Raw genomic sequence first — 26,845 nt, 5'->3', positions numbered from 1 at the left:
CCTTCCCCCTGGCACAAGTGCGCAGCTCGGGGCACCGAGCAAGTCCGGCGTGGCGCTAGGCATTTTTTTTTTTTTCCTTACAAAAAAAAAAAAAAAAAAAAAAAAAGAAGTCCGAGTCTCTTTAATTAAATTAGTTAACCGTACAAACACCATAGGGTTTCGTACACGGAATAAATAGCGCGAGTCAAACCTGATGGCGCTGCCAGGCCGTGCCGCGGTGCCCGGCGCGGCGCGGCCGCTACGGGCCGCTTCTGCCCGCCGAGGTCCTGTGCGGCTGCTCGCCGTCGGGGCCCGGCGAGGCGGCGCGGGCGGCGGGCGTGCGGGGCCGTCGGGGCGCCCCGCCGGCCTGGCACACGTACCACTCGCTGAGGTCGGTGACGGGCGGCGAGAGGGCGGCGGCGCGGGCGCGGGGCGGCTCGGCGGCCGGGTCCCCCTCGGGGGGCAGCGGGCCGTCGGGGGGCCCCGCCGCCGCGTACCCCGCGGCGCCGGGCGGCGGCGACGGCGGCGGCGACTTGCAGTGGACCTTCATGTGCTTGCGCAGGGAGCTGGGGTGCGTGTAGGACTTGTCGCAGCCGCGGATTTTGCAGTAGTAGGGCTTGTCGCTAGTGTGGACGTGGGAGTGCTTCTTTCTGTCGCTGCTGTTGGCGAACTTCCTGTCGCAGCCCTCGAACTCGCACTTGAAGGGCTTCTCCCCTGCCGGGAGCAACACCGGGAGTCAGCGGTGCCGCCGGCAGCGCGGCTCCAACACCCGGCTCGCTGCAACGCCGCACGCCCGCGGCGCCCCCCCCTCCCGTTTTTATTATTATTTTTGTAATTATGATTACTTTATTATTTTCTTCCCGACGCCTCAGCCCGCCCCGAGCGTCCCGCACTGCCTGGCGCCAAGGGCACCGCGTTTTGCAAACAGGGAGATGTCGCTTGCGGCCTCCGAGAAATAAAGCCACCACCTCGAGGCAGGAGCCGGGCTCGCTGGCCCGTCGCAGCGCTGCCCCGGCCCGGGAGAAATGTTCATTACGGGGTCTAATGAACAAAAGCAAACAAACCCTCTCAATGCATTTGCCTTCTAGGGCTGGTGTTTGTCTAGAGCCTGGCTGGCACATCTTGTGCATAATCCTTTCCCTAGAGTTTACTGTGTTGGGAGGATAATTAATTTGGGGAAATAAAAGTAACACCTGTTTAAGCACTCAGATGTAAACAGGGGGTGCGTGCGGGTGCGGGTGCGTGCGCTGGGGGGGGCGGGCAAGCCGCGCCCCGAGTGCACGGCAGCACCCAGCAGCCTTCCCCGAGCGCCTGCCCGCTGGCGAGAGCAGCGCGCTGCGAGAGCCGTGGGCACTAATAATGACAACAGCGGGCTGCTGTTAGGGTATCTGTTTACCTGAGGCTAATTTGCGTCGGGATTAACCAGGAAAAAAAAAAATCTATGGCGAATCTATTTTAATAGCTTTACGCATTGCTTAGCAGTTAAAGTGCTTGGGAAAATCAGCCTCGGGCGTTTTTGCCTGGCATACCTTTCAGTCCCACCGCCTCCCGCAATACAATACTTTGGGGCATGTGTGTTTTGTTACAAATAGTTGTGCTCCGGAGCGACTCTTTCCCATAGTTCTTGAATCGGGGTTGAGCAAATGCCTATTACTGAGCAAACGGGGGGGGGGGGGGGGAGGGAATGTGCCAAATCAGTGTATTACACAAGGAAGAGAATTTAATAGAGAGTAACTTTTTCCTTCTCTGTTCACGCTGCACGTGGATCTAACGCACGTATCAGGCACACAGACCTAGAGAGATAATCCTTAACACGCTTATTGCGACTTCCGAGATAAAAACGCTGTCGCTGTAGGCACGGGTGATGAATATTTTAAGATATGACTTGTTTTGGATATTAAAAAAAAAAGAAAAGAAAAGAAAAGAAAAGAAACTCGCTCGATGGACATATTTCTAACTTCCACGATGCGATTTTAACCGTTTCTTACAGCTTGTATAATCCTATAATATTTACTGAAATAGTAATGGAAAAAAAGGAAACGATTTTTACTTCCAAAAGGTAGCTATTTCTCTGCGGTTACTATAGAAACATATGCCTCCGCAGCCTATTCACACGTCAACTTTTTCAATTAAAAGCTGCTCACCTACCAGCGAAGTGGTAGCACTAGAGAGGAAGAGCAAATTTATCTAAAAAAAAAAAAAAAAAAAAAAAAAGTGTGAAGAAAATGCATCTCGTGGTTTTTAAAAGCGATTTTCACGTGCACAGAAACGAACGTATATTCTCATTCCCACCGATAAAAATTTCGCTGTGTAGAGAGACCCACCTCATTTGCTCATTTTCTCGGCAACAAAGCGAATATACTGTAGGGCTTAGCTATATCAGTATTAATTTATTTTTAAAAATAAGAAAATAGAAGAAAAAAAGGTTTACATGTCCTACTGTAATCTGTAGTTCGAATAGTTTCAAGGAAAGCCATCTGACAGATGCACTGATTTACACAATTTGCAGCAGGCACTGGAGCTGCTAGGAAAATTGCCTCCATCGGGGCTTCAAAGGGGAAAAAAAAAAAAAAAAAAAAAAAAAGGAGCTGCTGCTTTTAGCGAACATTGAGCTTGCAATGATCAAATTTCACAAAATTAGAAGCAAGAAGGTTCCGAAAGTGTCCCCGGCACGCTGACGAGGGCGTCACGTCAGAGCTTAACCATTTGTAGGGAGTTTCAGCCCAAGGCTGCGAGCAGCCGCCGCCGCCGCCGGGGCCCGCAGGGACTTTGGGGTAGGAGATATTTGGGGGGGTGGGGGTAAGCGTCGGGGGAAGCCTGGCGATCCTGGGCACCGGCTGCGGTAAGGTGCTGCGCTATGCAGGCGCCTGCTCCATTCCTATTAGGGAAACAGGGGTTTTCGGGGTCGGGACAGCGTTTCTCCCGAGAAGGGGGACTGCTCGCAGGGGGCAGCGGACAGCTGCCGTCCTCAAGCAGCCCGGGGTAACGTGGCCTGGGGCAGCCTCAAAAGAGGTAAAAACAGCCAAACTAACGCCACCTAAGCTGGAGGCATAGTCTGCTTCCTGGAGAACTGCTAGAAACGCGTAAAATCCCCCGAGGACTGCATGTGCCCAATTATGATGTGGGCTTTTATTTTTTTTATTTTTATTTTTTTTATAAAAAGAAATGGCCGCAATAATCAAAGCGTTTGTGAATCTCCTTTTCCCAGGCTGCACCCGGCTAAATTAGCGCCGAAATTATAGTGATTAACCTGATAGGGATGGCAGAAGGTCTAGTCCTCAAACGCACCTCCCTGCGTCTCGTCCACTCGAGGGCTGTACGTGGGGCGGACCCGGGGCAGGGCATCCCCTTCCCTCTGCCGTGGGTCGAGCTGTTCCAGCCCCCCGCCTTGGATTGCAGTGCCCCCCCCCACGAGGCGGGACAACCCGCGGGACGCCGTCCAGCGTGGCGTGGCTCCCGCCCCACGCGGGACTGCGGGAAGGGGACCCGAGCAACCACAACAACCACAGCGGCAGCGAGAGCCAGGCTGCCGCAGCAGAGGTGCCCGCAGGGCGCAGGGAGCTGCGCGCCCGCAGGTCTCCGTGCCCACGCTCACGCGTGGCACTCTCTGATGACAACGTCTAAAATCCTCCCAGGCACGGGCCGTTGGGCTCCGCACGGGCACTGCGCGTCGCCCGGTCGCCGCTTCTCCCTTCCCAGCCACAAGCAGTAAATCAAGAAAGCAATTATGGGAACTCCACTTCCTTAAGCGTCCTCCGAGGAATAATGTTTGTCTACCGCGATAAATCCCAACTTCGTTCGCTTCCAGCGGAGTTTTTAAACCCAGATCGAAATGCGGTGGCGAGAGAGGAGGAAGAAAGAAAGAAAGAAAGACAGAAAAAAAAAATAACCCAAGCGCTGCTGCACACCCCTCCCCGCAGCCCCGAGCGCCCCCCGCCGCCGCTCTCCTGTCCCCGGGCGGTCGCGGCCGCCTCCGCCGCCAGCCCGCTCCGTCCTCCCGCGGCTCCCGCTCCTGCCGAGCCGCGGTGGCTTCGCGGTTTCCCCCTGGGGGACCCCAAGGGGGGGGACAGAGCCCCCCAGGGAGGCTCTCGCCCCCTCCCCGGGCCCGCCGCCCGCCGCGGCGCCGGCAGGAGCCCCGAGGGCGGCGCTGCAAAGGGCAACTGCGCCCCCGTGAGACCCCGCAGCCCCGGCCACCGGGCCGCGCAGTCAGCAGGAAAACCCGAAATCCGCGCTGCTTCCCCGGGAGGAGGGCTCCCCCCCAACACACACCGCCGGCGGCGGCGGCGGCGGCAGCCGGGCCCCGACGGCCGCGCATCTTCTCCTCTCTCTTCTGCAGCGGCTCTGCCGCTCATCTCCCCCCCTCCCCAATCCAACCCCTTCCCCGGCTCCCCCCGCGCTATTTATTAATCTGTGCATTTATCCGCTGTCGTCGAGGTATGGGGAGGGTGTTTGGCCGAGGGGGTGGGGAGAAGGCGGCTGAAGGTGCGGGGAGGGGGGGCACGTGTGTGTGCCGGGCAGAGGGGCTGGGTGCGTGTGCGTGTCCCGTGTGCTGCCGAATTACTTATTCATGAAAAAGTCACATGTCCGACAGCACGTAGGAGAGGAGGGAAAAAAGGGGGGGGATTAAAAAAAATAAAAAAAGGAAAGTGAAGAAAAGGAAAGAAAACCCTTGCGGAGGCAGCGAGAGGCGGGGGAGGGGGCGCTGGGGATACCCACCTGTGTGAGTCCGCTTGTGGATCTTGAGGTTTTCGGAGCGGGCGAAGACCTTGCCGCAGCCGGGGAAGGGGCAGGGGAAGGGCTTCTCTCCCGTGTGCACTCGGATGTGGTTGATGAGTTTGTATTTCGCTTTGAAGGGCTTGCCTTGCCGGGGACACTCCTCCCAGTAGCACACGTGGCTGCTCTGCTCGGGCCCGCCGACGTGCTCCACGGTGACATGGCTCACGAGCTCCTGCATGGTGCCGAAAGTTTTGGAGCAGGGCTTCCTGCCGCCCGGCGGCGGCGGCGGTGGCGGCGGCGGCTCCCGGTCGATCCACTTGCAGATGAGCTCCTGCTTGATGGGCTGCCGCATGTAGCGCAGCAGGGCCCCGGCCGCCGCCCCGACGTGCGCGCCGCCGTGCTGCTGCTGCTGCTGCTGCTGGTGGTGGTGGTGGGCGTGGGGGTGCCCGTGCGCCGCCGCGCTCAGGCCGAGGTTCACGGAGCCGTAGCCTTGCAGCGCCGACGAGGCGGCGGCCCCGCAGCGCCCCTCGGCGCGGCCGTACAGGTCCCCGCCGGCGGCGGCCGCCAGCCCCAGCCGCATCTGCCCGTTGAGCGGCGGGTGGCGGCCGCCCGTCGCCCCCTGCTCGGCGGGCAGCGGCGGGAAGGCGGCGTGCGCGCCGTCGGCGGCGCCGTAGGTGCCGGCGGGCGGGATGAAGCCGCCGTGCGGCGGCGGGTGCGGGAGGTGGGGGGAGCCGGCGGGCGGGTGCTGCTCGCCCAGCGCCCCGTGCGCGGCGGCGGCGGCGGGCAGGTCCCGCCGCAGGAGGAGGTCGCGGCCCGGCGCCCCCCCCGACGGGAAGCCCGCGAGGGCGGCGGCGGCGGGCGGCGCGTAGGCGGCGGCGGCGGCGGCGGCGGCGGCGGTGGCGGCGGCGGCGGGCGCGGCGAAGGCGGCGGCGGCGGCGGCGGCGGCGGCGGTGAGCGCCTCGGGCGTGAGTTTGAGGGCGGCGGGCTGCGCCATGTGCTCGGGTCCGAGCGGCGGCAGGGCGCCGCCGGGGTCGCCGCCCGCGTCCCCCGGGTGGAGGTGGGCCGCGTGGTGGGGGTGGCCGTGGAGGGTCCCCAGCCCCGGGAAGCCTGTCATGTTCTGGTGAGGATGGGGCTGAGCCGCGGCCAAATCCGCTAATCTCAGTGTCGGGTTCCTCTTGCTCAAAGGGGGCTCCATAACGACACGGGCAAGCCCATCTACGCTCGCTGTTGTTATTTTTTTCCCTCTACCCGCCTTCAAAAACATGTATATATTAAGCGGCTCTTTAACTTCTTTTGTCCTCGCTCCTAACTCGGCGGATCCCCGTCCCCGTCCCCGCTCCGTCCTCCGGCGATTGGCAGAGCGCTCACCACATTTGAGCGGCGCACAGGGAAATACGGCCTGGCCGCCGCGCCGCGGGGATTGGACGGCTCGCGATGATTGGCAGCGCCCGCCGCCGCGCCATTGGCTCCCTTTCAGGCCGCCGGCGCAGCGGGGATCCGCCCCCGCCGGCCCCCCCCCCCGTCCCGCCGCCCCCCCGCCAAGTTACCACAAAAAAAAAAAATCAAAAAAAGAAAAAAACTTCGGGGAAAAAATAAAAAAAAAAACACTTCGCGCGCGGGGCCCGACGGGGCGCCCGGCGCGGCCGCCCGCTCACGGGCCTGCTGCTGGGGTGGTCGTGGGTCCCGGGAGGGGTCGTTTCTTTTTCTTTGATTTGTTTGCTTGTTTGTTTGTTTGTTTGTTCCCTGGTCTTTCGGCGGGGGGCGGGGAGGGAGGCCGTCGTTCATTCACGGGCGAGTCCTCGGGAAAGCGCGGCCTGATCTCGCACACGCGCGAGGCCGGGGCACGCGATTGAAGGCGATGCTTGGGGAAGGCAGCCAACATGCTCCTAAAAAGAAGAAAGGAAGGAAGAAAGAAAAAGGCAGGGGGAGGAGGAGGAGGAATTCCTTTCCTTTAGAAAATAAATGAGTAAGCAGTTGACGGGGAGGCACGCAGCAAGGGCCGTGAGGGAGAGGCTCGGGGAGCCTCTGCCCGCTCCCTCCTCCAGTGCTTCCTCCTGCCTCGGTGGCGGCGGCGCCTGCGCCGGGGCGCCCCGTCGGGGGAGCCGCGCTGCACCCGCGCAGGTGCAGCGCGGGGTGAGGGGGGGCTCCAGGGACCGGGGAAGCCAGGAAGGGGGGGCGCCAGCCCCTCTTCGCCTCCCCCCAGGCAGCTCCCACCAAGTCTGCGCTCGTTCGGCAAGGACAAGATAGGGGCGAAAAGCTCCTCCCCCCCCCAATGACGCCCCGTAAAGCCCTGGGGAGCCGGGACGAGAGAGGTCTGGTGGTGCCGTCTGGTCTGGGGGTCCGCGAGGTGAGGAGCCCCCGGCCGTGGGCTGCCTGAGAGGGGCCGCTGCCCGCGGAGGAAAAGCCGGGAGAAGTGGTGTTTCCCGTGGAGGGGGCGGGGGGAGCCGCCGCGGGGGGGGAGGGGCGGGCGCCCCGAAGGGGTCTCCGCTTCGGCCGGGGGCTACGGGGAGGGAGGGGGGGTCAACCACCTCCTCCACATCCCACCGGATCCCCTGCCCCACCGCACATCTGCCTGGAGCAGCTCCGCAGCACCCCCCTCCCCCTCCCCGCCCCCCAAATACCCGCGCCCCTCCGGCATTTCCCGGCCGGGCTCTCCCGCCCGCAAGGCCGCCCACTACTCACGTGGAGAAAAGGGGGCAGGATTTGGCCCCCAGGAGCGCCGGGGGAGGGGCACAGGCTGCACCCCAGGAGCTGCGGCCCCCTCTCCGCCGGCGGTGCCTGCGGAGACCCCGCCGCAGGCAGCAGCGCCGGGGACTTTAGCAAGGCTGTAAGGGAAAGAATAAGAATAAATCATCTCTGGCTTTTAAAACAGGCTTCTTGATGGTTTTATTGAGCCGTAAAAAACTTTTCCTCCCACACCAGTGCATATACAGACATGTCATATATATGTATATATATATATTATATGTATATATTATATTTATTATTTATATATGAAGCGTGGTCTCCCCCTCCCAAATTCCGGGCGCTCCGCTGCGTGACGCCCCCGAGAGATAATGGTTTAATGGGGGGCTGCGTGGCAGAGATGCTGTGAACGTGAACCGCAGGGCTGCGGCAACGCAGTATCTTGTGCACGCCTCCTTGTACCGCTCTTGTTAAACGCAGCGTGATATGTATCTGTCATCGATTTAATATGTCTTAATTCCAATAGATCCCCCCGATCAATTTCCTTTTATGAGAGGCCATAAAACAAAGACAATATTTTATAGCTGAATACTACTAAGCAGCCGACCTGCGACTGTCAAGGGGGAGGGTTTGCCCGGAACTCCCGTGGAAACGCGCCCGTTTTTGCGACTCGGTACAAGCGCTGGCAAGCGAAGGGCGCTGACAATTTGGGGCGATTTCGGCCAGCGCCGGCTCCGGGAGGCTGCGAAGGACTCTATCCCGTTAGCTGGCCTCCGCACCCCGCGTTAGGCCCAAGCCGCCCCGGCGCTGCCTGCCCGGGGCCGCCGTCGGCGGGCGGGGGGCGCCCGTCGGGACTGGGCGCCGCAGCGGCTGCCCTGCAGTGCGCAGGTATCCGCAGCGCCCGGGCGGGCCCCGACGGCGAGCCGCAAGCGCTGGGGTATTTCGGTGGGAGCTCCCCTCCGCCGTGGGCTCGCAGGGGGCTTTCGCAGCAGAGCGTTGCGCGGCGGGCTGCTGCGCGATGGAAACGTATGCTAATGATCGTGAACGCCGTTTACAAGCAATCGTCTTTTACGCACTTCTTATTGATAGCTAGGGAGTAGGGAGCAGTGTTTTATACCGCGGGGAAAAAAAAATCCTTCGGGGAACCCCCAAACCTGCCAAAACGGATCGCCGCCTGGCGCGTCTAACTGCAGGCCGCTTTCTCCGCTCGTGGGGCGGCCCCGCGGCGTGGGGCAGCGCAGAGAGAGCCCCCACCGCGGCCACGAGTGGGTGGGCGCAGCCAGCGGGAGCCGCAGCCCCGCGACGGCTGGCGGAGGCCGGCTTCTTCGCCCCCCCCCCTCGCCCCCCACCCTCCGTCTGCAGCGGTTTGGGCTTTTCTTTGGGGGGGGAGGGATAATCCGAGGACCTGAGACCCCCCCGCCCCCGCAGCCCGACCCAGGTGCCAAAGTACCAGCTGGGAGAGGATTTAGGGGTGGTGCCGGGCAGGGAGCCAGCGGAACCCGACGGGGCTTTCCGTGGATGCCCCAGCGCTGCCCATGGGCAGGGCTGCTTCGCAGGGACACACAGACCCTAAAGCGAGAAAGGGGTCTGTGCCCCCGCCCCTTCTTCCTGAAAGGGGGCGAGGGAGGATAGCTCATACCCAAAGAAAGTAAGTCTCCTCTTCCCAATAATGCCGAGTTTTCAACACCTCACGCACCTAAGCGGCACGGAGAGGGCTCAGAGGATGCAGCGCAAGGGTGCCCGTCCGCGCCGTCGGGGCCTTTCGGCGGCTGAGAAAGTTTGAGAGTTGCCACGTTGAGTGCTCGCCTGGCCAGGGAAAGCGTAACCCATGCCCGCCCCCTCTGCCCTGGCGAATTGCTCAGAAATGGGAACATTCAAAATACATATGCATCTGTATATATATATGTTTGTCTGCCCATACATATCTATATATGCAGAGAGGGGCTGGGAGGGAGAGGTTGCCTCAGGAAACCCAGGCCAAAATGTGCTCTGGATTTGCTCCCCCTCCTTCCCTTTTCTCTGCAGCCGAATGTCACCATTGGAAAAAAAAGCTGTTGAGATAAATCAAATAGTGACACTTTGACGGCTTTACTTGTATAAGCAATATGGTTACCATATGGCATTGTTATTTATGAATGACAGCATAAATTGTATTACAAAGTCCATCGCGCTTTATTGGGAAGCTTCTCCTCTGTCACTAACATTTATATGTTAGTGACTCTCCGGTAGGGAAAAGGTGCCGCTAATACCAGCTCCGCGGCGCTGACGGCGAGCCCGCTCTGGGGGGCGCCGCGGCCGAGGTGCGCGCCCGGGAGCCGCGCAGCGGGGCGAGCAAAGTGCGCGCCGGGCGCAGCCGGGCCGCGCACGGCACGAGCAGGCACACGGCTGCCGCTGGGCCGAGGTGCCCGTCCTTAAAAACCGGAGCTACGCTACTCCTCGCCGCCTCTGCCTTACTGCATCACCGGCGACGGTGTTTTCATACAGCAACTTTTTAATGTCTTTCCTTTTCCTTTTTTCTTTCTTTCTTTTCTTTTCTTTTTCTTTTTTCTTTTTTTTTCTTTTTTTTTTTTTTTTGTTAACAAGTGCAACTGAGAGAACAATAAATATTAATGGCACGAAGGAAAGGTGCTCCCTCCTGCTTACTCCCTACGCTATAGTGGTTTAAAAAAAATGCATTTAAAAGTTACAGCTTTGGCTGAGATTTTCATTATTTCCCCTTTTTCTTTTACGTTACCCTAGTCTTAGAGGCTGACAAAGGACTTTTGTCCCGAAGTGTGTTTTACAGAGGGAGGCTACAGCGCAACACATGTGGTCTTCACGGGTCATAGGTCGAACGGCCTAGAAGTGGCTAAGATCGGCGGAATCAAAGGTAACCTGCAACTTAATATCCTGCTGATGATCTTGTTGAATTTATGAGTGTCCGCGATACAGACAACGGCGCAAGCGATCCTGCCTAAATCGCCCCGCTGCTTTCAGGTGCCGGGGCCACCCGCCCGCCCCGCACCTCTGCCTTTCCCTGCCGCGGAGAAGCACAGCCCGGACTGGGGAGCGAAACCCCCCGCCGGCCCCCGGCCCCTGCGCGGTCCCCCCTGACCCCGCTGAGGCGGCAGCGAGCGGCGTCCCGCCGCGGGCGCGCAGCGGCCGCGCTGAACCCCGAGGTGGCGGCAGCGCGGAGGGCGCAGGTAGCTGCTCTGCCTGGACGCTGATACCGACCAGGGAAAGATGCTGGGAGGCGGAGGCGGTACAGAGAGGGTAGAGAGCCCAGGGTTGGGGAAGAAAAAGAAAGAAAGAAAGGGAAAAGGTTGCTCTTGGTCTTCCCTCCCCCCCAGCTCCCTCCGTATCAGCAGCCGGTACGAGCAACAGCAGAGCAAGAGCAGTTCAGCAGAAAATCTCGGAACACTTACGAAGAGGGGAATGCTTTCTCAGGAAGGCTGACGTTCGCTCTGCAGGTCTGGCACCTCCAGAAACCTGTTGAAAAACTTGTTTCCATAGGACAGCGTAGCAGCGGCTTCGGGCGGCCGCTCGGCCCGTCCGGAAGGCGCCGGGAGCGGGGCTGTGCGCGCCGGGCGGCGGCCCTCGAGCCGGCCGCCTCCCGCCCTTCCCACCCCGCGACGCGCGGAAGGGGCCGTGCGGTCTGCAGAGAAATAAAGCACTTCCTAGGAGGGACGGCGACATGACTTTGAACCTGGATCAGCTCCTCTGCGTCCTGCAGAGGGAGCGGGGCTGGAGCCCGCGGGGAGCAGCGCAGCGCGTCCAGCCCGCGGGGGCTGCGCGGGAATTAAGCGGCTCCCCCAAAGATCCCGATGCCGGTGCCGGGGGGCGGGCGGCGGCTGGAGGGGAAGGAGGGGGAGGGGGAGAGGGAGAGAGAGGCAGAGAAAGAGAGAGAAAGAAAGAGAGAAAGAAAAAGAAAGAAAGAGAGAAGGAAAGAAAGAGAAAGAAGGAAGGAAAGAAAGAAAGAGAGATGAAGGCAGCAAGGAAAGAAAAGAAATGAAGTAAAGAGGCAAAGAAGCAAGGAAAGAAGGAAGTAAGGGAAAAGAAAAGAAAAGAAAAAAGAAAAGAGAAGAGAAGAGAAGAGAAGAGAAGAGAAGAGAAGAGAAGAGAAAAGAAAAGAAAAGAAAAGAAAAGAAAAGAAAAGAAAAGAAAAGAAAAGAAAAGAAAAGAAAAGAAAAGAAAAGAAAAGAAAAGAAAAGAAAAGAAAAAAGAGAGGAAAGGAAAGGAAAGGAAAGGAAAGGAAAGGAAAGGAAAGGAAAGGAAAGGAAAGGAAAGGAAAGGAAAGGAAAGGAAAGGAAAGGAAAGGAAAGGAAAGGAAAGGAAAGGAAAGGAAAGGAAAGGAAAGGAAAGGCAGAAGGATAGGGAGTGAGTATTTATATTAACATTTCTCTTTCTCTTTTTTTTTTCTTTTTTAAAAATGTATTTTTAACTGAGAATTTTCCCTAGACATTTTGCTCTCCTTTCTTATCTCAGCTGCAGTAACTTCTTTTTATTTTATTTATTTATTTTTATTTTTTTATCGGAGGAAGGAAAAAAGTATATTCACGTGGCTAATTGCAGGTAGAATTTTTCACTTATCTGGAGGCAGGCGGTATAGAAGAATCAGGCTTTCTTCTCCCAGCTGGGCTCTCTACATCCCCAGCAGTCGTCAGGGCACCTCCCAGACCTCCGCCGCCTCTGAAACCTTCCAGGGAAGGAAAAATAGAATTTGTTCGCGGCCACTCCCTGGGAGCCTGGGGGGGGTCAGGACAAGGATAGCATATGCTCGAAAGCTGCAGCCGGGGAAGAGAATATATGGGGAGCAGACACTCCTGCCTGGAAAGACAGGACCAAGTGACGGCGTGGTGAAGAGGAAAGGGCTATTGCCATCAGAGGTGGAGGACTACATGAATATTCAGTTTATCTTCTCATGCTCATTTCGGGTGAGAAGCAACCTCACTTCTCCACAGATTAAATCCTTGCCTTCTTCAAAGGGTAATGAACGGTAGTGGCACATTTCACCCACTTTCGGGACAGGGCTTTGAAATGGTTTAACTGTTTAGTGACAGCGGTAGGGAAATATTTAAACAGCCTCAGATTGTTGTCAGTGATACCTTTTCCTTCCTTCCTTCCCTTCCTCCATCCATCTATCTATCTATCCATCCATCCATCTATCTATCTTATCTATCTACCTACCTACCTATGTATCGCTGTAAAAATCTCTGCTGGACGCAAGTGTCACTTCGGATCGTGCCTGTGCCTGATGCGGAAGTCAGTGCCGTGAGGAGTCACAGGAATGTCGCTGGGAGAATTTAGCCCGCCTCCGAAAAAAAAATAAATAAAAGCCCAGGCAAATCACACCAAATCCTACGTTTTTTGGTTTCCTCTCCACAAAGTACAGAACTGATCAGAATCTAAATGCAAGATTAAGTGCAGGAAGGTTAATGCTGCAAATGTTATGTCGCGTTTCATTTTATTTTATTTTATTTTATTTTTTAAAAAGCCTTATTTATTGGTTACTTACTGGCACCACAATGATTATTTTTCAGCCAATGCAAAACAAGCTGAAGCAGGGGCCAGACATGTATTTACTGGTGGGGGAGGGGAAGTGGACTTGTTTGCTCTGCGTGTGTGTGTGTGAGCGCTGTATGCTTTTTTATTCCTGCCATGTAAGAATCCGGTTTCCAAATAACAATGGCAGGGTGGAGGGTTTTTTTGGTTTTTTGTTTTTGTTTCTTTTTTAAAGAAAGGGAAGAGGCAAGGAAAGCTCCTGAAGCATCTGCTCCCAGATGCACACCCAGCCCATGCAGATCGGCTCCTCTGCTCCCGCACAAGTGGTTTAAAAGCCCGAACAAGGCGGGCGACGGTTTTCTCCTCTATTTTGATTCTATTTTATTTATCTCGCAGCCGTGGTAGCATCGCCGGCGTGACTTTGATTTGATTTCCCCCCCTCCGTCCCTTTATCGATCATGTGCTTAATGTGCTTTAGCCGAAAAGGGGGAAGGGGCCGCAGGCTGGGCAAGTCCCTCCCTTCCCTCCCCTCCCCTCCCCTCCACCACCCCCTAAAATAAATAAATAAATAAATAAATAAATGAAATCACACGCGCACACACACAAGCCCCTGTTTATGCTGGAAGCCCCTCGCTTTGTTTGTTTGCCTCCCAAGGCAGGATCGCATGGCCAAACGCGCACCGATATTTTCCGTGCGTGTGGCTCGCCCGGCCCCCTCTCCGCCTCCCCCCCCCCCCCCCCCAAAAAAAAAAAAAAAAGGAAAAAAAAAAAAAAAAAAAAACACGAAGGCAGGAGCCGCGCGGGGAGAGGCGGAGCGCGGCGGCGCCGGGGCCGGGGCTACGCGGCTGCGCTCGGCCGGGCGCGGCGCGGCCATTAGCCGCTGCGCGGCGGCGCCCGGATGGACGGGGCGGCCGGGGCCAGTGGGCGGGTGCGGGGCGAGGGCCCGGGCGGCTGCCGGAGGGGGCGGTGGAAGGGGAGCTGCCAGTGCGGGCGGAGAGAGAGGCAGGGAGGCCGGGCAGGGAGAAAGGGAGGGAAAAAAAAAAGGGGAAAAAAAAAAAAATAGCGAGAAAAGGGAGGGGTGAAGGGAGGGGGAGAAAAATAAAAAGCAGCCGCCTCAGCAGCGCCCACCGCGATAAACAGCGCAGGAGAGGAGCGAGCGGAGACCCGCGCAGCGAGCAGGCGCGGCCGCAGGGCGACCGGCTGCAACTCCGCCGCGCCGCTCCGCGCCGCTCCGCGGCCCCCTTCCCGCCCCCTGCCTCCCCCACCGCCGCCCTTATTGTTTTTAATCCGCCTTTTGGACCCCCTTCCCGCCCCCTCCGCGGCGGCAGCCCCCTCCTTCCCTCCCTCCCTTCCTCCCTCCCTCCCCCCGCTCGGGTCCCTTTTCCTCCGTGGGAACCCGCGGCTGCAAGTTTTCTCCGTGAGAGCCAGCGCTGATGCCCGGCGGAGGATAAAACGAGAGCGGGGCCGAGGGCGCGGGCGGCGGCGGCGGGGGGGCCGAGGCGACGGGGAGGGCCGCGGGGCCGGGCGGCGGCGACACCTCGGCGGGGGCGCGGTGCGTGTGCGCGCGTGTGCGTGTGTGTGTGTGCGTGTGCGTTGTTGCAGGGAACGGCAAAGCTAGCCTCGCCCCCCCCCCCGCCCGCCCGGTGCCCGCCGCCAGCCCCGTCCCTCCCCTGCTCCCCCTCCCCTCCCCTGCCCGCCCCCGCCTCAGCTCCTTTAATACACTTTGGGTCTCCGCTCGCCTTTGGACTCTGCTCTGCCCGGCTCCGGCTCCGGCTCCGCGGCGGCGGCTCCGCGGCGGCGGCCCCGGCCCGGTGCAGCGCAGGCGGGGGACGCGCGGCGCCCGCAGCCCGCTGCTGCCGGCGGCCCCGGAGCGGCGGCGGCGGCGGCGGCCCCGGAGCGGCGGCCCCGGCGGAGCGGCGGCCCCGGCGCGGCGGCGGAGCGGCGCGGACCATGCTGCTGGACGCCGGCCCGCAGTTCCCGGCCATCGGCGTGGGCACCTTCGCCCGGCACCACCACTCGGCGGCGGCGGCGGCGGCGGCGGCGGAGATGCAGGACCGGGAGCTGAGCCTGGCGGCGCAGAACAGCTTCGTGGACTCGGCGGCGGCGGCGGCGGCGGCGGCGGCGCACATGGGCGCCTTCAAGCTCAACGCCGGCGCCCACGACCTCTCGCCCGGGCAGAGCTCGGCGTTCACGTCGCAGGCGCCCGGCTACCCGGCCGCCGCCGCCCTGGGGCCCCACGGCGCCCACGTCGGCTCCTACTCCGGGGCGCCCTTCAACTCCACGCGGGACTTCTTGTTTCGCAGCCGCGGCTTCGGCGACTCGTCGCCGGCCGGCGGGCAGCACGGCATCTTCGGGCCGGCGGCCGGCAGCCTGCACCACCCGCACACGGACGCTCAGAGCCACCTCCTCTTCCCGGGCATCCACGAGCAGCACGGCCCCCACGCCTCCCAAAACGTCCTCAACGGGCAGATGCGGCTCGGCTTGCCCGGCGAGGTGTTCGCCCGCTCGGACCAGTACCGCCAGGTCTCCAGCCCCAGGACTGACCCCTACTCGGCGGCGCAGCTGCACAACCAGTACGGCCCCATGAATATGAATATGGGCATGAACATGGCAGCCCACCACCACCACCACCCCGGTGCCTTTTTCCGATACATGCGGCAGCAGTGTATCAAGCAAGAGCTGATCTGCAAGTGGATCGACCCCGAGCAGCTCAACAACCCCAAAAAAAGTTGCAATAAAACTTTCAGCACCATGCACGAGTTGGTCACCCACGTCTCGGTGGAACATGTTGGGGGACCCGAGCAGAGCAACCACGTCTGCTACTGGGAGGAGTGTCCCCGGGAAGGCAAGCCCTTCAAAGCGAAATACAAACTGGTCAATCATATCCGAGTGCACACGGGAGAGAAGCCCTTCCCCTGCCCTTTCCCCGGCTGCGGGAAAGTTTTCGCCAGATCGGAAAACCTCAAAATCCACAAAAGGACGCACACAGGTAATTCGTGTTGTGATCCCCCCCCCTCTTTTTTTCCTGGGAGGCTTGCGATATACGCGCGGGTGTGCATGTGCGTATCGAGACAGAGAGAAAGAAAGAGAGATGTAGAGTTATAGGAGTCGTAGCATAAGGATCTCCTTTAAAAATGTTCCCCAGCGCCAAGCCTCCCGGTTTCATCACACGGCCGTGTTTGTTTTGGTTTCTCCTCTCCTCCCCCCCTTCCCCAGACCCTCCGATTTCGAAAGGATATTTTTATTGCTTTCTTTTAATCTGGGAAATAAGCAACGTAGAAATGTACCGAGGCTCGACTGAACTTTTTTCTTAACGGTGCAAAATAAAAGGCGAAAAAAAATGCCGTGCTGCTCTCGAAACACGGAAAGGCATATAGATCCCTACAATGCATTATACATATGCAATGCATAACGTATTTACATGCAACTTCAACGCTTATGTGCGTGGGTTTCGTATAGGTGCACCGAGAGAGAGAAAGAGAGCGAAACTATACAGACACATACAAAATCCTTTATTCACCCAAGATCTCGTAGGAAGGGGCAAAACGTTCCTTTCTGGGAATGCTTTCCATTAAATTTAAATGGTGTGAGCAAGGCAATAAAATTTTCTCATTTTTTAAAAAAGTGTTTTTAAAGTCTCACTTGAGGTGATTTAAGGTGGTTTTGCAGAGTTTATTAAATTATGTAATAGGTAACAGAGGATTTGAGGCTCAGAAACTTACACAAAAAATCAGGTGAAATGTGGGAAAAGGACCCCAAGCTTCCTGATGGAAAATCGCGTGAGCTGAGCAGTAACAAAATAAACGCATCCTCCGGCTTCATATATTATTCATTTACTACGACTACTCGCAGCCAGAATTGTGCCAGACTATTTCGTAAAAGACAGCCAAATATTTTAGCAGTTTCGATGATAAATATTTACTCGGATAAGGGTAAAATCTGTAGGCCTATTGTTTCCTTAAGTGCTAAGAACGATGCTAGGTGCGAGACGAGCTTTAACAAGGTTTAAAATTTGAGAAATGTATTTGCATGCGATGCCCGCACTTAAGTCATTGTGTCTGAGCGGATGTCTTTAAGAAACAATTTAGGTGCTAATGGAATTTAATGTTAAATGGTTCCCCCTCCAAATGGGGGGATGTTGAGTTCTCACCTCCAAATTACTCTGCAGCATTTGGAGTTCTGGCAGCCGGGTGAGGAATCCGTATGAAAATTAAATGAAGTATTTTACAGACGTTTAGTTTTCCCAGAGGATTTGTGTTTATCTCGAATATCCATACTTGAAACAATCTGCCTAGCCTTAAATCTGTTGTTAATGGTTTACAGTTTAACAGGATATTGGATTTGGTTCCGAGGCAAAACATCTCGACTTTTTTTTTTTCTCCCCCTTTTTTTTCTTTCCCCCCCCTTTTTGCCTCCCCCCCCCCCTTCTTAATGCTTTTTGGAGGCGAGAGTCTGTCAGCACTAGCTGAACCCAAACGAAAATGCCCTGGCCGGCCTGGCCGCTCAGCTCCGGGGTGCTCGCCGCGGGCTGCCCGGCTTGGGCCGGCGGCACCGGCGGTATTTGGGGGTTGCGGCACACGTGGGAACGCCGGTTCCGCCCCGCTACCGAGGAGGGACCCGGGGGGGGGGCAGAGGAGACCCGGGGGGGCCCGAAACGCCTCGTCCCCGTGCTGAGAGCGGCCTCTCGCCTGGCGGAGACGCTCCCCCGGCGCTCTCGCCTGGGAGAAAAAAATTAAAATTTTTATTTTTTAAAAAAAAAGGGGGGGGGGGAGAAGAGGGGGCGGAGGGGTGCGGAGGGGCGCGGCAGCCGCGCTCAGCCCCCGCTCTCTTGCAGGGGAGAAGCCCTTCCAGTGCGAGTTCGAGGGCTGCGACCGGCGCTTCGCCAACAGCAGCGACCGCAAGAAGCACATGCACGTCCACACCTCGGACAAGCCCTACTTGTGCAAGATGTGCGACAAGTCCTACACGCACCCCAGCTCCCTGCGCAAGCACATGAAGGTACCCGGCGCCGCAGCCGGCCGCGGGAGGCGGGCGGGCGGCCGCGCCGCGCCGGGCGCCCCGTCGGGGCGGCGGGCGGCGGGCGCGGGGCCGGCGGGCGGCGGGCGGCGGCGGCGGGCGGCGGCGGGCGGCGGCGGCCTCCCCGCGCCCCCTCCACCGGGCCGTGTTGCCTTTGCCCCCCAGGTGCACGAGTCGTCCCCGCAAGGCTCCGAGTCGTCCCCGGCCGCCAGCTCCGGCTACGAGTCCTCCACGCCGCCGGGGCTGGTGTCCCCCAGCGCCGAGCCGCAGAGCACCAGCAACCTCTCGCCGGCGGCGGCGGCGGCGGCGGCGGCAGCGGCGGCAGCGGCCGTGTCCGCCGTGCACCGGGGCGGCGGCGGCGGCGGCGGCGGCAGCGGCGGCGGCGGCGGCGGCAGCGGCGGCCACAGCGGCCTCTCCTCCAACTTCAACGAGTGGTACGTGTAGGGCCCCGCCGGACTGCTCTGCACGGCCCGCCGCACCGTCCCTCCCGCCGCCCGGGAGGAGGAGGAGGAGGAGGAGGAAGGAGGAGGGAGCGAGACCCGCCGCGCAGCGGCCGCCGGACCGCGTCTGCTTGCGGGGAGCGAAGCGGTGGCGAAGCAGGATGGGGCAAAGGGGGTGTTTGTTTTTCCACCCCCTCCCTCCTCCGGGTTCGGGCTCTTTTTTTTGCTGTTTTTTATTATTATTCTTATTTTTGAAAACATTTTTAACCAGCAAAAAAAAAAAAAAAAAAAATTTTTTCTATAAAAATACCTGCTGAAAAATAAAAATGAACAATCAATAAACAGCGGAACGGAAAGGAGGAAAACAAACCACAAAAAAAAAAAAAAAAGAAAAAAAAAGAAAAAAAATAAAGAAAGGAAAAAGAAAAAGAAAAAAACCCTCACCCCCAGCAAAAAAGGCTCTCGAGCCGCGGAAAGCAACTCTCCCTCCAGCGCCTCCAGACAAAAGATCAGAGACTCAGCCTCCTCCGGCGCCCGCGCCTCCAGCCCCCCAGACTGTGTACATAGCGGCCTCCCGTCCTCCGCCGAGGTGGGCAGCCAAGGCTTACCGGATTCTTGGTGTGTAGGAGTGCGTCCCATTTGTAACCTGCGGACTGGTCCCCTTCTTCTTTGCTTTCCTTTTTTTTTCTTCTTCTTCTCTCTTCCTCCCTCCCCGAAGAAGTGATGGACTTTTTTTTTTTTTTCTTCCTCCTTCCCCCACCATCCCTCCCCCCCCCCCTTTTTTTTTTTTTAGTTCGCCCTTGAAAGAAAAGTAACATGGAAGAAAAAAAATGGTTTCTTTTGTAATTGTGATATATTGAATATTGTGTTCCTTTTTAAGAGGCAACTTGATTGTAAACTGCATTTCAACTATAGACTGGGAAGAAATACCGTGCCAAAGTCTTCATTCTGTTACACACACACACACACACACACACACAAAACAATGCTTGTGAATGTATTTTTTCTGTTAGCTGGGTTTACATGTGATGTTTTAGTGCTTTTGCAAGTTCAATTTGTTAGTTCCTGTTCGGAAGATTGTGAGGAAAAATAAACGTTGTGCCGTTAGCTTTTTCCGTAATAACACCCTTCCTCCTGTAAATACCTGTTACCATATTTATCCATTTGTAATTAAATTATGGTATTAACTTGCTACAGAGGAAACAGTATTTATAAAGAATGTTTCTTAACTATAAATATGTACAATTGTGAGCATAAACTGTTTCAGATTTTTTATTTGAAGGTTTAAGTGGTTTCATCATTTCTTGTGATATGTTTTGAGAGTAATGCATACAGAAATATAATAAAACGTGTTGCAACTGCACGGGCTGTTTCCTTCTTATGCCAAAGGCTCTCCGAAACCTGGTGTAGTGCGTGCGAGGCACCCAGTGCAGAGCGCAGAACAGTTGCGTTTTAGAGAGCCGGCGGTTCCTGCAACATGAAGGTCTCTTGCAACTGCCCTCCCTCCCCGTCTTTGCACGTCGGGAAAGGAAAAACATTTTGGGGAGGCTCCGCGCTAAAAAAAAAAAAAAGAAAAGAAAAAGAGCGGCGAGCCTTCGCGTTGCTTGCGAGGAAGGAGCTCCCGCAGAAGGCGCGGTACGAGGGAAGAGCGCAATTTTACCGGCCCTCCAGTTTACGTGCGTTTGCTGAGAGCGGGGATCTACCTCCTTTCTGCAGAAGGTGACGGAGCGGGACACCTCGGCCTCAAGGCGGCCAGGCCACGGCCAGGCACTGGGCTTCGCCCAGGCTGCCTTTCCCACGGAAACCGCCTCCTTCCCAGCCTCCCCATAATTTCTGTAGCCTCCATCCTCGCCGTGACAACGTCTGATAGCTCAATTTCCCCTCCGAGCTTATTAAAAAAGATTTTTTTTTTTTTTTTTTTAGCTTTCAGATGTATTTAGCGAGGGGTGCAGGCCACGTCGGGAAGGGGGTGAGGGGCGGCCGCAGCGGGCTGCCCCGGTCCCGCTCACCGCCGTCGGGGCTGCCGTCGGGGAGCGGGTTTCGGGTGGGCAGCTCTGCAGGCGTCCCGCCGCACCAGGGCACACAGGGCGAGCGTGACAGCGGCCTGGAAAGCGTGAAGAGAGGGGAAAAAAAAGAAAAAAGGGAAAAAATGATGGAAGGGAGGAAGGAGGAGCGCAGCGCTTTGCCCAGGCGCCTCGCGGCCGCCGAGGGACGCCGCAGAAGAGGCAGCTCGCCGCGGGCAGCGTCCAGCGCCCTGGGGCGGCTGCGCTGCCGTCCGCGAAAACTTGCGCAGAGCCCTTTGCTCCTAGACTCAGCCAAACATATCCCCAAACACCCCCTGCCCCCCCCACACACACACTCCCACCCCGTCCCGCCGTCGTTTTGTTTTTCCGTCTTTGTCCCCCGAGTTTCAATAACAGTAGACGTGTCCCGAGCCTCTAGCGGGGGGCAGGTAGGTGGAGAGCTTGGGCACGGGGGGTGCGTGGGACCCTGCTGCTTCCTGGGGATGAGGGGGATAACCTAAACTCCGGGGACGGGGGGAAGGGAGGGGACGAGCCCCCCTGCTCTCCCCTCCCCCCCCCCCCCCCGGTGCTGCCGACAAAGTTTAGATGCGGATCGGAGCCAGAGCGTCCTCTGCACCCCTGCCCGCTGCCGGCTCCACCAGTAATCAAATGGCTATTAAAATCTAATTTACGTTGGGTAATAATATTACAAGAAGAAAAAAAAAACAAAAAACAAAAAAACAAAATAAAACAAAAAAAAATCATTGGCATATGCAGCCTGCCCCTTGGAGAGATCCGTGGGAAATGCAGTGGCGAGGGTCCCTCTTTGTCCTGCCGGCATCCCCGCAGCGTCCCCCCCAGCGTAACCCCACCGTGCCAGAGCCACCCCAGGGCGGCCGGGAGCTCCGAAACCACCCCCAGGCCCGGCCGTACCGCGGCAGGCCTCACCCCGAAGGTGCTCCCCGCCCCGTCGGGCAGCGTCCCGCTTGCTCAGGCCTTCCCGGAGCAAATTTGGCAGGACCTTGCCGGGGTCCCCCTTCCGGCTCCCCTCGGGGGGCTCCCCACCCCGTCGCCGCCCCGGTGGGGACTGTGCTTTTCCGGGAGCCTCAGGGGTGATACCCTTCAGCCCCCACGAAGCTGTGGGGAATGCTGCCCCGCGGGGGAGGGGGAGGCAGGCAGGTCCCCCCCAAACCCCACGGCCGCTGCCGCACGTCCTGTCCACGGCGGGGCCAGCCCTGCTCCCCCCCGGGCAGGGGCCGCGGAAGGGGCCGCGGTGGCCGTGGGCAAGTTTCCCCCCCCCCCCTCCCCCCCGCCCTGGCTCGGGTCCCTCCTCTCCGGGCTGGCGCTGCACTTGACCTTGGCCTCGGTGCATCCAGCCGCAGCCCCCTCGCCGCCGGCCTCCGGCGGGCCCTGACCCCGCCGCTCTCCGGGCACGCTTACCCGAGGGCTGCAGCTCACCGGCTGGAGGGGCTGGGGGCTCCGGGGGGGGGGGGGGAGCGGCCGCGGCTCCTGCGCCCCTGCCAGCCCTGCGCCCTGCCTCGCTGCTGCCCCTCTCTCCTCCCCCCGGGAGGGGGGGGGGTCGGCAAACCCAAACGAAGGGCACACGGGGGGCTCTGCCCACCCCGCCCCGGCTCCCCCAGCCCTCAGCGGGCGGCGCGGCCCCGACGGCGCGGCCCCGACGGCCGCGGGGTCGCCGCGTTCCCCTCCCTCCCATCCCGGGAGATGACGAGGGGGGGCCCACGGCGCTGCCCGCTCCCCACCGGGACTGCGCACCCCGCGGAGGTGCAGCTGCGGGAGCCCCGCATGGCCGGCTCTTCGCGGCGGCGTGGCTCCGCGCTTAAGGTGAACATCAATAGCCAGCGGTGCTTTTATTATTATTATTATTATCATCATCATCATTATTACTATTACTATTATTAAAATTCACTCGTTTTTCTGCCCCGACATCCCCTGAAAACCGCGGAGCGATTTCACTTGCAATTGCTCTGCCAAAGCGCTCGTCACAAGCCCCCCCCCCAAAAAAAGAAAGAAAAAAAAAGAAAAAAAGAAAAGAAAGAAAAAGAAAAGAAAAGAGAAAAACCAGGCTCGCTCTATAAAACAAGTTAGGCTCTACCCCGCGTACTCGCAGTGCGACGGGAGCGAGCTCGGCGCTTACGACCGTGCCCCGCCGTTACCTGCCGCCGCTGCCCGTGCCAAAGGCAACCTGCCTCCTCGCCTGTTTTTGCAGATTTAGCTTTTTCTTTCTTTCTTTCTTTCTTTCTTTCTTTCTTTCTTTCTTTCTTTCGGGGGGGGGGGGTGGAAACGGGAGTAAAAAAAAAAAACACGCAAAGCCAAACCAGTCCCCCACCCCCAGCAATGCCAACAGCCTAGACGAAAATAAACCGCAGCGGCGGCTCTCGCCCCTCGCCAAGCCGAGAGCCCGGAGCGGCTGCGGGGCCGCAGCGGCGGCGGCTGCTCGGGGGCTGCGCGCCCGGGCGAGGGGCTGCGCGGGGGCTGCAGGCAGCCGGCACGGCGCAGCTCCGCGCAGACCTCCCCAAACCCCGAGCAGCCTTTTAAGTTTCCCCTTTGTTTTCAGAAACTCGCACACGTTTCCTGCCCCCGTATGAAGACATAACAAGCTAACCCAAACCTCTCCCCAGCCACACGTGCACACTAGACGTGCTCCCAGGCACAGCGCGGTACGTATATTTTTCATCTGCATGCATGGCTGTTTTTTTGTTTTTTAATCTCGGGTCTCACTTTTTTTCCCCCACCTTTCTCTCATTCCTTTTTTTTTTTTTTTTTTCCTCTCTCTTTCTTTCTCCCCTGCCCGAGCCAGACGGCTGGGCAAGGAACCTCACTTCGCCAGCGGAGCAAGCAAAAACTATTGTCCCACCCCGCGGGACACCGTGCCACCCCCTCCCCTCGGCCCCGAAACGCCGATTCCTCCCCAGTGCTTGGGGTTTTCTCCCTTCTCCCTGGCCCCGGTCGGGCTGCAGGGTTTCTCTGGCAACCTCGCATGCTTGGGGGAAAAGAAGGGGAAAAAAGGAAAAAAGAGAAGGAGATGAAGATGAAGAAGAACGGGGGAGGGGGCTGGAGGGGAGCTCTGCCAGGGGTTTCATGTCTTCATTTAATAATACTTCAAAGTCGCTGCTGCGCTGCTGTCCCGAGGAGAGGAAGCGCAGCACAAAGCGCGCTGCCGATGCGACTTCCGCGCAGGGCAGCGCACAACAGCAGGTGACCCCGCGCCCCGGCCGCGGCCCCCGCCGCTTTCCAACGCCGCCTCGGTGCGGCGGCGTCGGGGCCGCGCTCCGCGCTCCCCAGCGGCCGGACGGGGCGCGCAGCGGCGCGCAGCGAGCGCTACCCCGGCGGCCCCACGCCGCGCTGCCATCCCACGGGCGCCGGCAGCTGTTGCTTCCCAGAGGGGAAGGGCAGGCTTTTGGGGCGAAAAAGAGAATAATCAGCAACAGCGCTCGGTGGAGGGCGGGGGTGGGGTGGGGTTGCGAAGTAACTGACGCGCCCGTTCATAACCGGGCGGCTTATGCCCACCCCGAGGGGGCCGAAGGCAGCGGAGGGGCCGCGGCTGCGGAGGCGGCCGGAGCCGGGCCGCCCCGACGGGCAGTGAGGGGCGTCCGGCCTCGCCCTGGCCTCGTCGGTGCGTGGGTGGCCGCGGACAGGCCGCCCCCGCCACAGGGGCAGCGGCTCGGCCCGGCCCGAGGGAGCGACGGTGGCTGGTCCCGTCCTCGTCCCGGTGCCCATCGCCGTGGCCGCAGAGCCCCCGCAGGAGACGGCGTCTGTGCGGGTGTTTGTGCTTAGGGGTTTGGTCTGGATCTCGGTTGAAGGCGGTTGTTTGCATCGAGAGAGAGAGAGAGAGAGAAAAAAAAAAAAAAAAAAAAAAAAGGAGAAATTTTCCTTCCAACTTTTTTTTTTCTTTTTTTCCTGGAGTACTAATTCCTCTGTGTGGGCAAACAGGCTTTCTGCTTTGATTCTTAGTCACAGCCCCTAGATTAAATACTGGTTTTAATGAGAGCCATGGCGGTGGCTGCATTAGGTGATGATAGTTATGAAGATGATCTGACCTGTTTTGATGAAGACGATTTGACCTGTAGGGATAGAGGGAAAGGTCAGCCACATGCAGTGGCCAGATTTCTGCTCGTTCCCGGCACATGCTGCTACAATATTGATCCGTGGAGAAAGATAAACATAAAAGCTAGATCCTATGTCCTGAATACTAATGATCGCAGCTTCCAGATTTTAATTGTTAATTTTTTGTTTCCATTGCAAACATTTTTTTTTGCTGATGTCGGTAGGGCAAACTTTCCCCTTTTATTTTTTATTTTATTTCATTTTATTTTACTCTTTTATTTTTTTTCCCCAGCCACAGACTAGGTCTCCCTCTCGTTGAAAATCTTTGCGGCAACTTACTTTCCCTAGCGGCGACCGTACAATCCCAAGAAAGCCATTGCCTGCAACTCATTTCCATTACACAGTGCAGCGACGGACACTGCTGGACTCACTAGTACTCGAAACGAAGAAAGCTCTTACGAAATGCAGTTATCTCGACTTGGGAACCACCTTTCGGGTGTCTGTTTCATTACTCACTTCATTCCTCTGCAGCATAATGCTGCAGATTACAGCTGAGATATTTTTCTCCTGCCCGCACTGTGCAGCAAAATAATCAGCTAAGCTGAGAGCGAGCTCTGTGTTCAAAGGCTCACCAGTTTCCCAACTGCCTGGAGACCAGATACACCTCCAGTAGGAAATGACAGTGTGAAAAATGCCGTGATCTTGGGGAGAGAGGCATTTCAAAGGGACTTTCCCCCTCTGCTCAGGAGAGACTGGAAAGCGAGCCGAAAGGGGTTGTTTTCGGAAGGTTTTTCAGGATGATGGTAATTGCTAATAATCACTCGCTGTCCCGGCTGCCTCTTGAAATTTTTTTGCTCTTCGAGGTTGTCTAAATTAGCTGTAAATCTGGTAGAGCAGTCAAAGAAATAGTCATCCCCATCCATACGGTTCACGTTTCTGTTGCTTAGCGGACGACCTATAGTAAGCGCCATCGACTATATAGGGGCAATTAGTTACATCAGGCTGGCATTTAAGAAAATGAGGGAGATATTAAACTCCTAATTCCCGTCATTAGAAATAATTTTCATGAAGGGAACTTCTAAAAGATTTTTTTTTCTCCCTTACACTTTCCAGTCTATTTTTTAACCCCAGAGTGATTTACTATGTAAGTAATTTTAGAGGATACAGTTTACAGCTTGAGTTATTAGACCGAACACCTCTGGCTGACACCACAACACCTTTTTTTTCTGCCTGCAGCTGTGAGTCACAACCCCATTTTCATACCAAACTGCTGCACATTCCTTCACAATATAGACTTCCTTCTTGCAAAGATCAAACATGTCTCAGCCAACGTGTTTATTTTAAAATACAGGAAAATTAAAACTAAACATGGATTTAAAAGAAAAACAAATGCATCGTTGCCTTCGCTGCCATCTCTTCCACTAAAATAAAATAAAATGAGGATGGAGCTACATGGACCGCTTCAATAAAATAATACAATGACATAGCCAAAACAGTTGATTTCGACTGGTACAGGAACGGATACTTCTGTTTGCTGTTACTTATTTATGCATTATTGTACCTATGTTTTTAATTATATGTGGGAATGTCAGGCCAAGATGCTATAACCATAACCTCCCTTTAACACACTTTTCCTATTTGTTTAATGCCAGCGCTACAAGGCTAGAACAGGCACCGTAAAGAAAATGTTTTCAATATTCTCTGTAATAGCTTACAAAAGGGAATCCCGGAATTATAGTTCAGCGCGTAGGCCTGCTCCCGGGAGGTGCCCGGCGGGATGAGGCAGGTTTCAGACTCCTCGGCACTTTTTGGGGTGCGGGGAGGCAGCCAGGGGGAGCGGGGCCTTACTGAGAGCAAGAGGTTGGCAGGTTCCCACGGACGACCCCACTTCCAAGTCATTTCTACCCAGAAAACCCATGCGTTAAAATCTTCCTTGCTGATTAGCTGCATAGACACTTAGAAGCTTGCTCGCTACATTCCTACATTTTTTCTTTCCTCCCCCCTTTTTTCTTATATTTATATTATCTTGTTTTTTAATAAAGGGGAGGGTAGCGAGTAAAAACTCGCTGTTCTTCCCGGTAACCTGCAGCCTGCTTCTCCGGTGACCCGCCCGAGCTTGCACGGGGAGCCTCACTGCAGCCCCTTCTCCTTCCCCTCCCGGCTTTTGCCCCAGGCTGGGCTCCCCTGCAGAGCTCGCGTTGCCCATCTCCGCTTTTTCTCGTGTCCCCACCTCCCCGCAGTGATATTTTAGGCACTGGGACAGGGACATACTCTCTCTCAATTATTTATCTTTGTTACGCATATATTCGAAAAGATTTTTTTTTGTTGTTTTTAAGAAAAAGAAAAAAGCAAAGCAAAGGGTCGTTCGCTGTAGGGAACAGATCAAATCACTCCGTCGCCTCTCTCCCTCCACCCCCAACACAAATCTCCCCTCCAAACGGCCCCGCGGCGCTGGGCGCG

General features: G+C 57.4%; 2 protein-coding genes across 3 annotated transcripts; one reads left to right on the top strand and one right to left on the bottom strand.

The window, feature by feature from the left end:
• Positions 1-238: 238 nt before the first annotated feature.
• ZIC5 (Zic family member 5) lies at positions 239-5,959 on the bottom strand. Its single transcript, XM_062575679.1, has 3 exons — positions 5,132-5,959; positions 4,696-5,095; positions 239-693 (listed from the first exon to the last, which is right to left on the bottom strand). Exons 1-3 carry the CDS (start codon positions 5,957-5,959, stop codon positions 239-241), a joined length of 1,683 nt encoding a protein of 560 aa, XP_062431663.1.
• An 8,852-nt stretch (positions 5,960-14,811) lies between these two features.
• ZIC2 (Zic family member 2) lies at positions 14,812-18,321 on the top strand. Of its 2 annotated transcripts, XM_062575666.1 has the most exons (4): positions 14,812-15,850; positions 17,696-17,859; positions 18,043-18,209; positions 18,285-18,321. In XM_062575666.1, exons 1-4 carry the CDS (start codon positions 14,812-14,814, stop codon positions 18,319-18,321), a joined length of 1,407 nt encoding a protein of 468 aa, XP_062431650.1. The 2 variants fall into 2 exon arrangements, with proteins under 2 accessions (XP_062431650.1, XP_062431640.1); XM_062575656.1 differs by having other exon boundaries at positions 18,043-18,321.
• The last annotated feature ends 8,524 nt before the right edge of the window (positions 18,322-26,845 follow it).

Source organism: Rhea pennata, chromosome 1 (genome assembly GCF_028389875.1).
Source record: "Rhea pennata isolate bPtePen1 chromosome 1, bPtePen1.pri, whole genome shotgun sequence".
In the NCBI taxonomy this organism is placed as follows: Eukaryota; Metazoa; Chordata; class Aves; order Rheiformes; family Rheidae; genus Rhea; species Rhea pennata.
This window is presented reverse-complemented; position numbering and strand designations above follow the sequence as displayed.

Bases quoted from the DNA above. Each gene is read 5' to 3' on its own strand.
- ZIC5 (XM_062575679.1), bottom strand. From the start codon at position 5,959: ATGTTTTTGAAGGCGGGTAGAGGGAAAAAAATAACAACAGCGAGCGTA. The intron at 5,096-5,131 runs GCCCACCACCAC...CAGCAGCAGCAG, and splicing joins CGGCGCACGGGCACCCCCAC to CACGGCGGCGCGCACGTCGG. The intron at 694-4,695 runs GTGGGTATCCCC...TGCTCCCGGCAG, and splicing joins CCACAAGCGGACTCACACAG to GGGAGAAGCCCTTCAAGTGC.
- ZIC2 (XM_062575656.1), top strand. From the start codon at position 14,812: ATGCTGCTGGACGCCGGCCCGCAGTTCCCGGCCATCGGCGTGGGCACC. The intron at 15,851-17,695 runs GTAATTCGTGTT...GCTCTCTTGCAG, and splicing joins CCACAAAAGGACGCACACAG to GGGAGAAGCCCTTCCAGTGC. The intron at 17,860-18,042 runs GTACCCGGCGCC...TTTGCCCCCCAG, and splicing joins CCCTGCGCAAGCACATGAAG to GTGCACGAGTCGTCCCCGCA.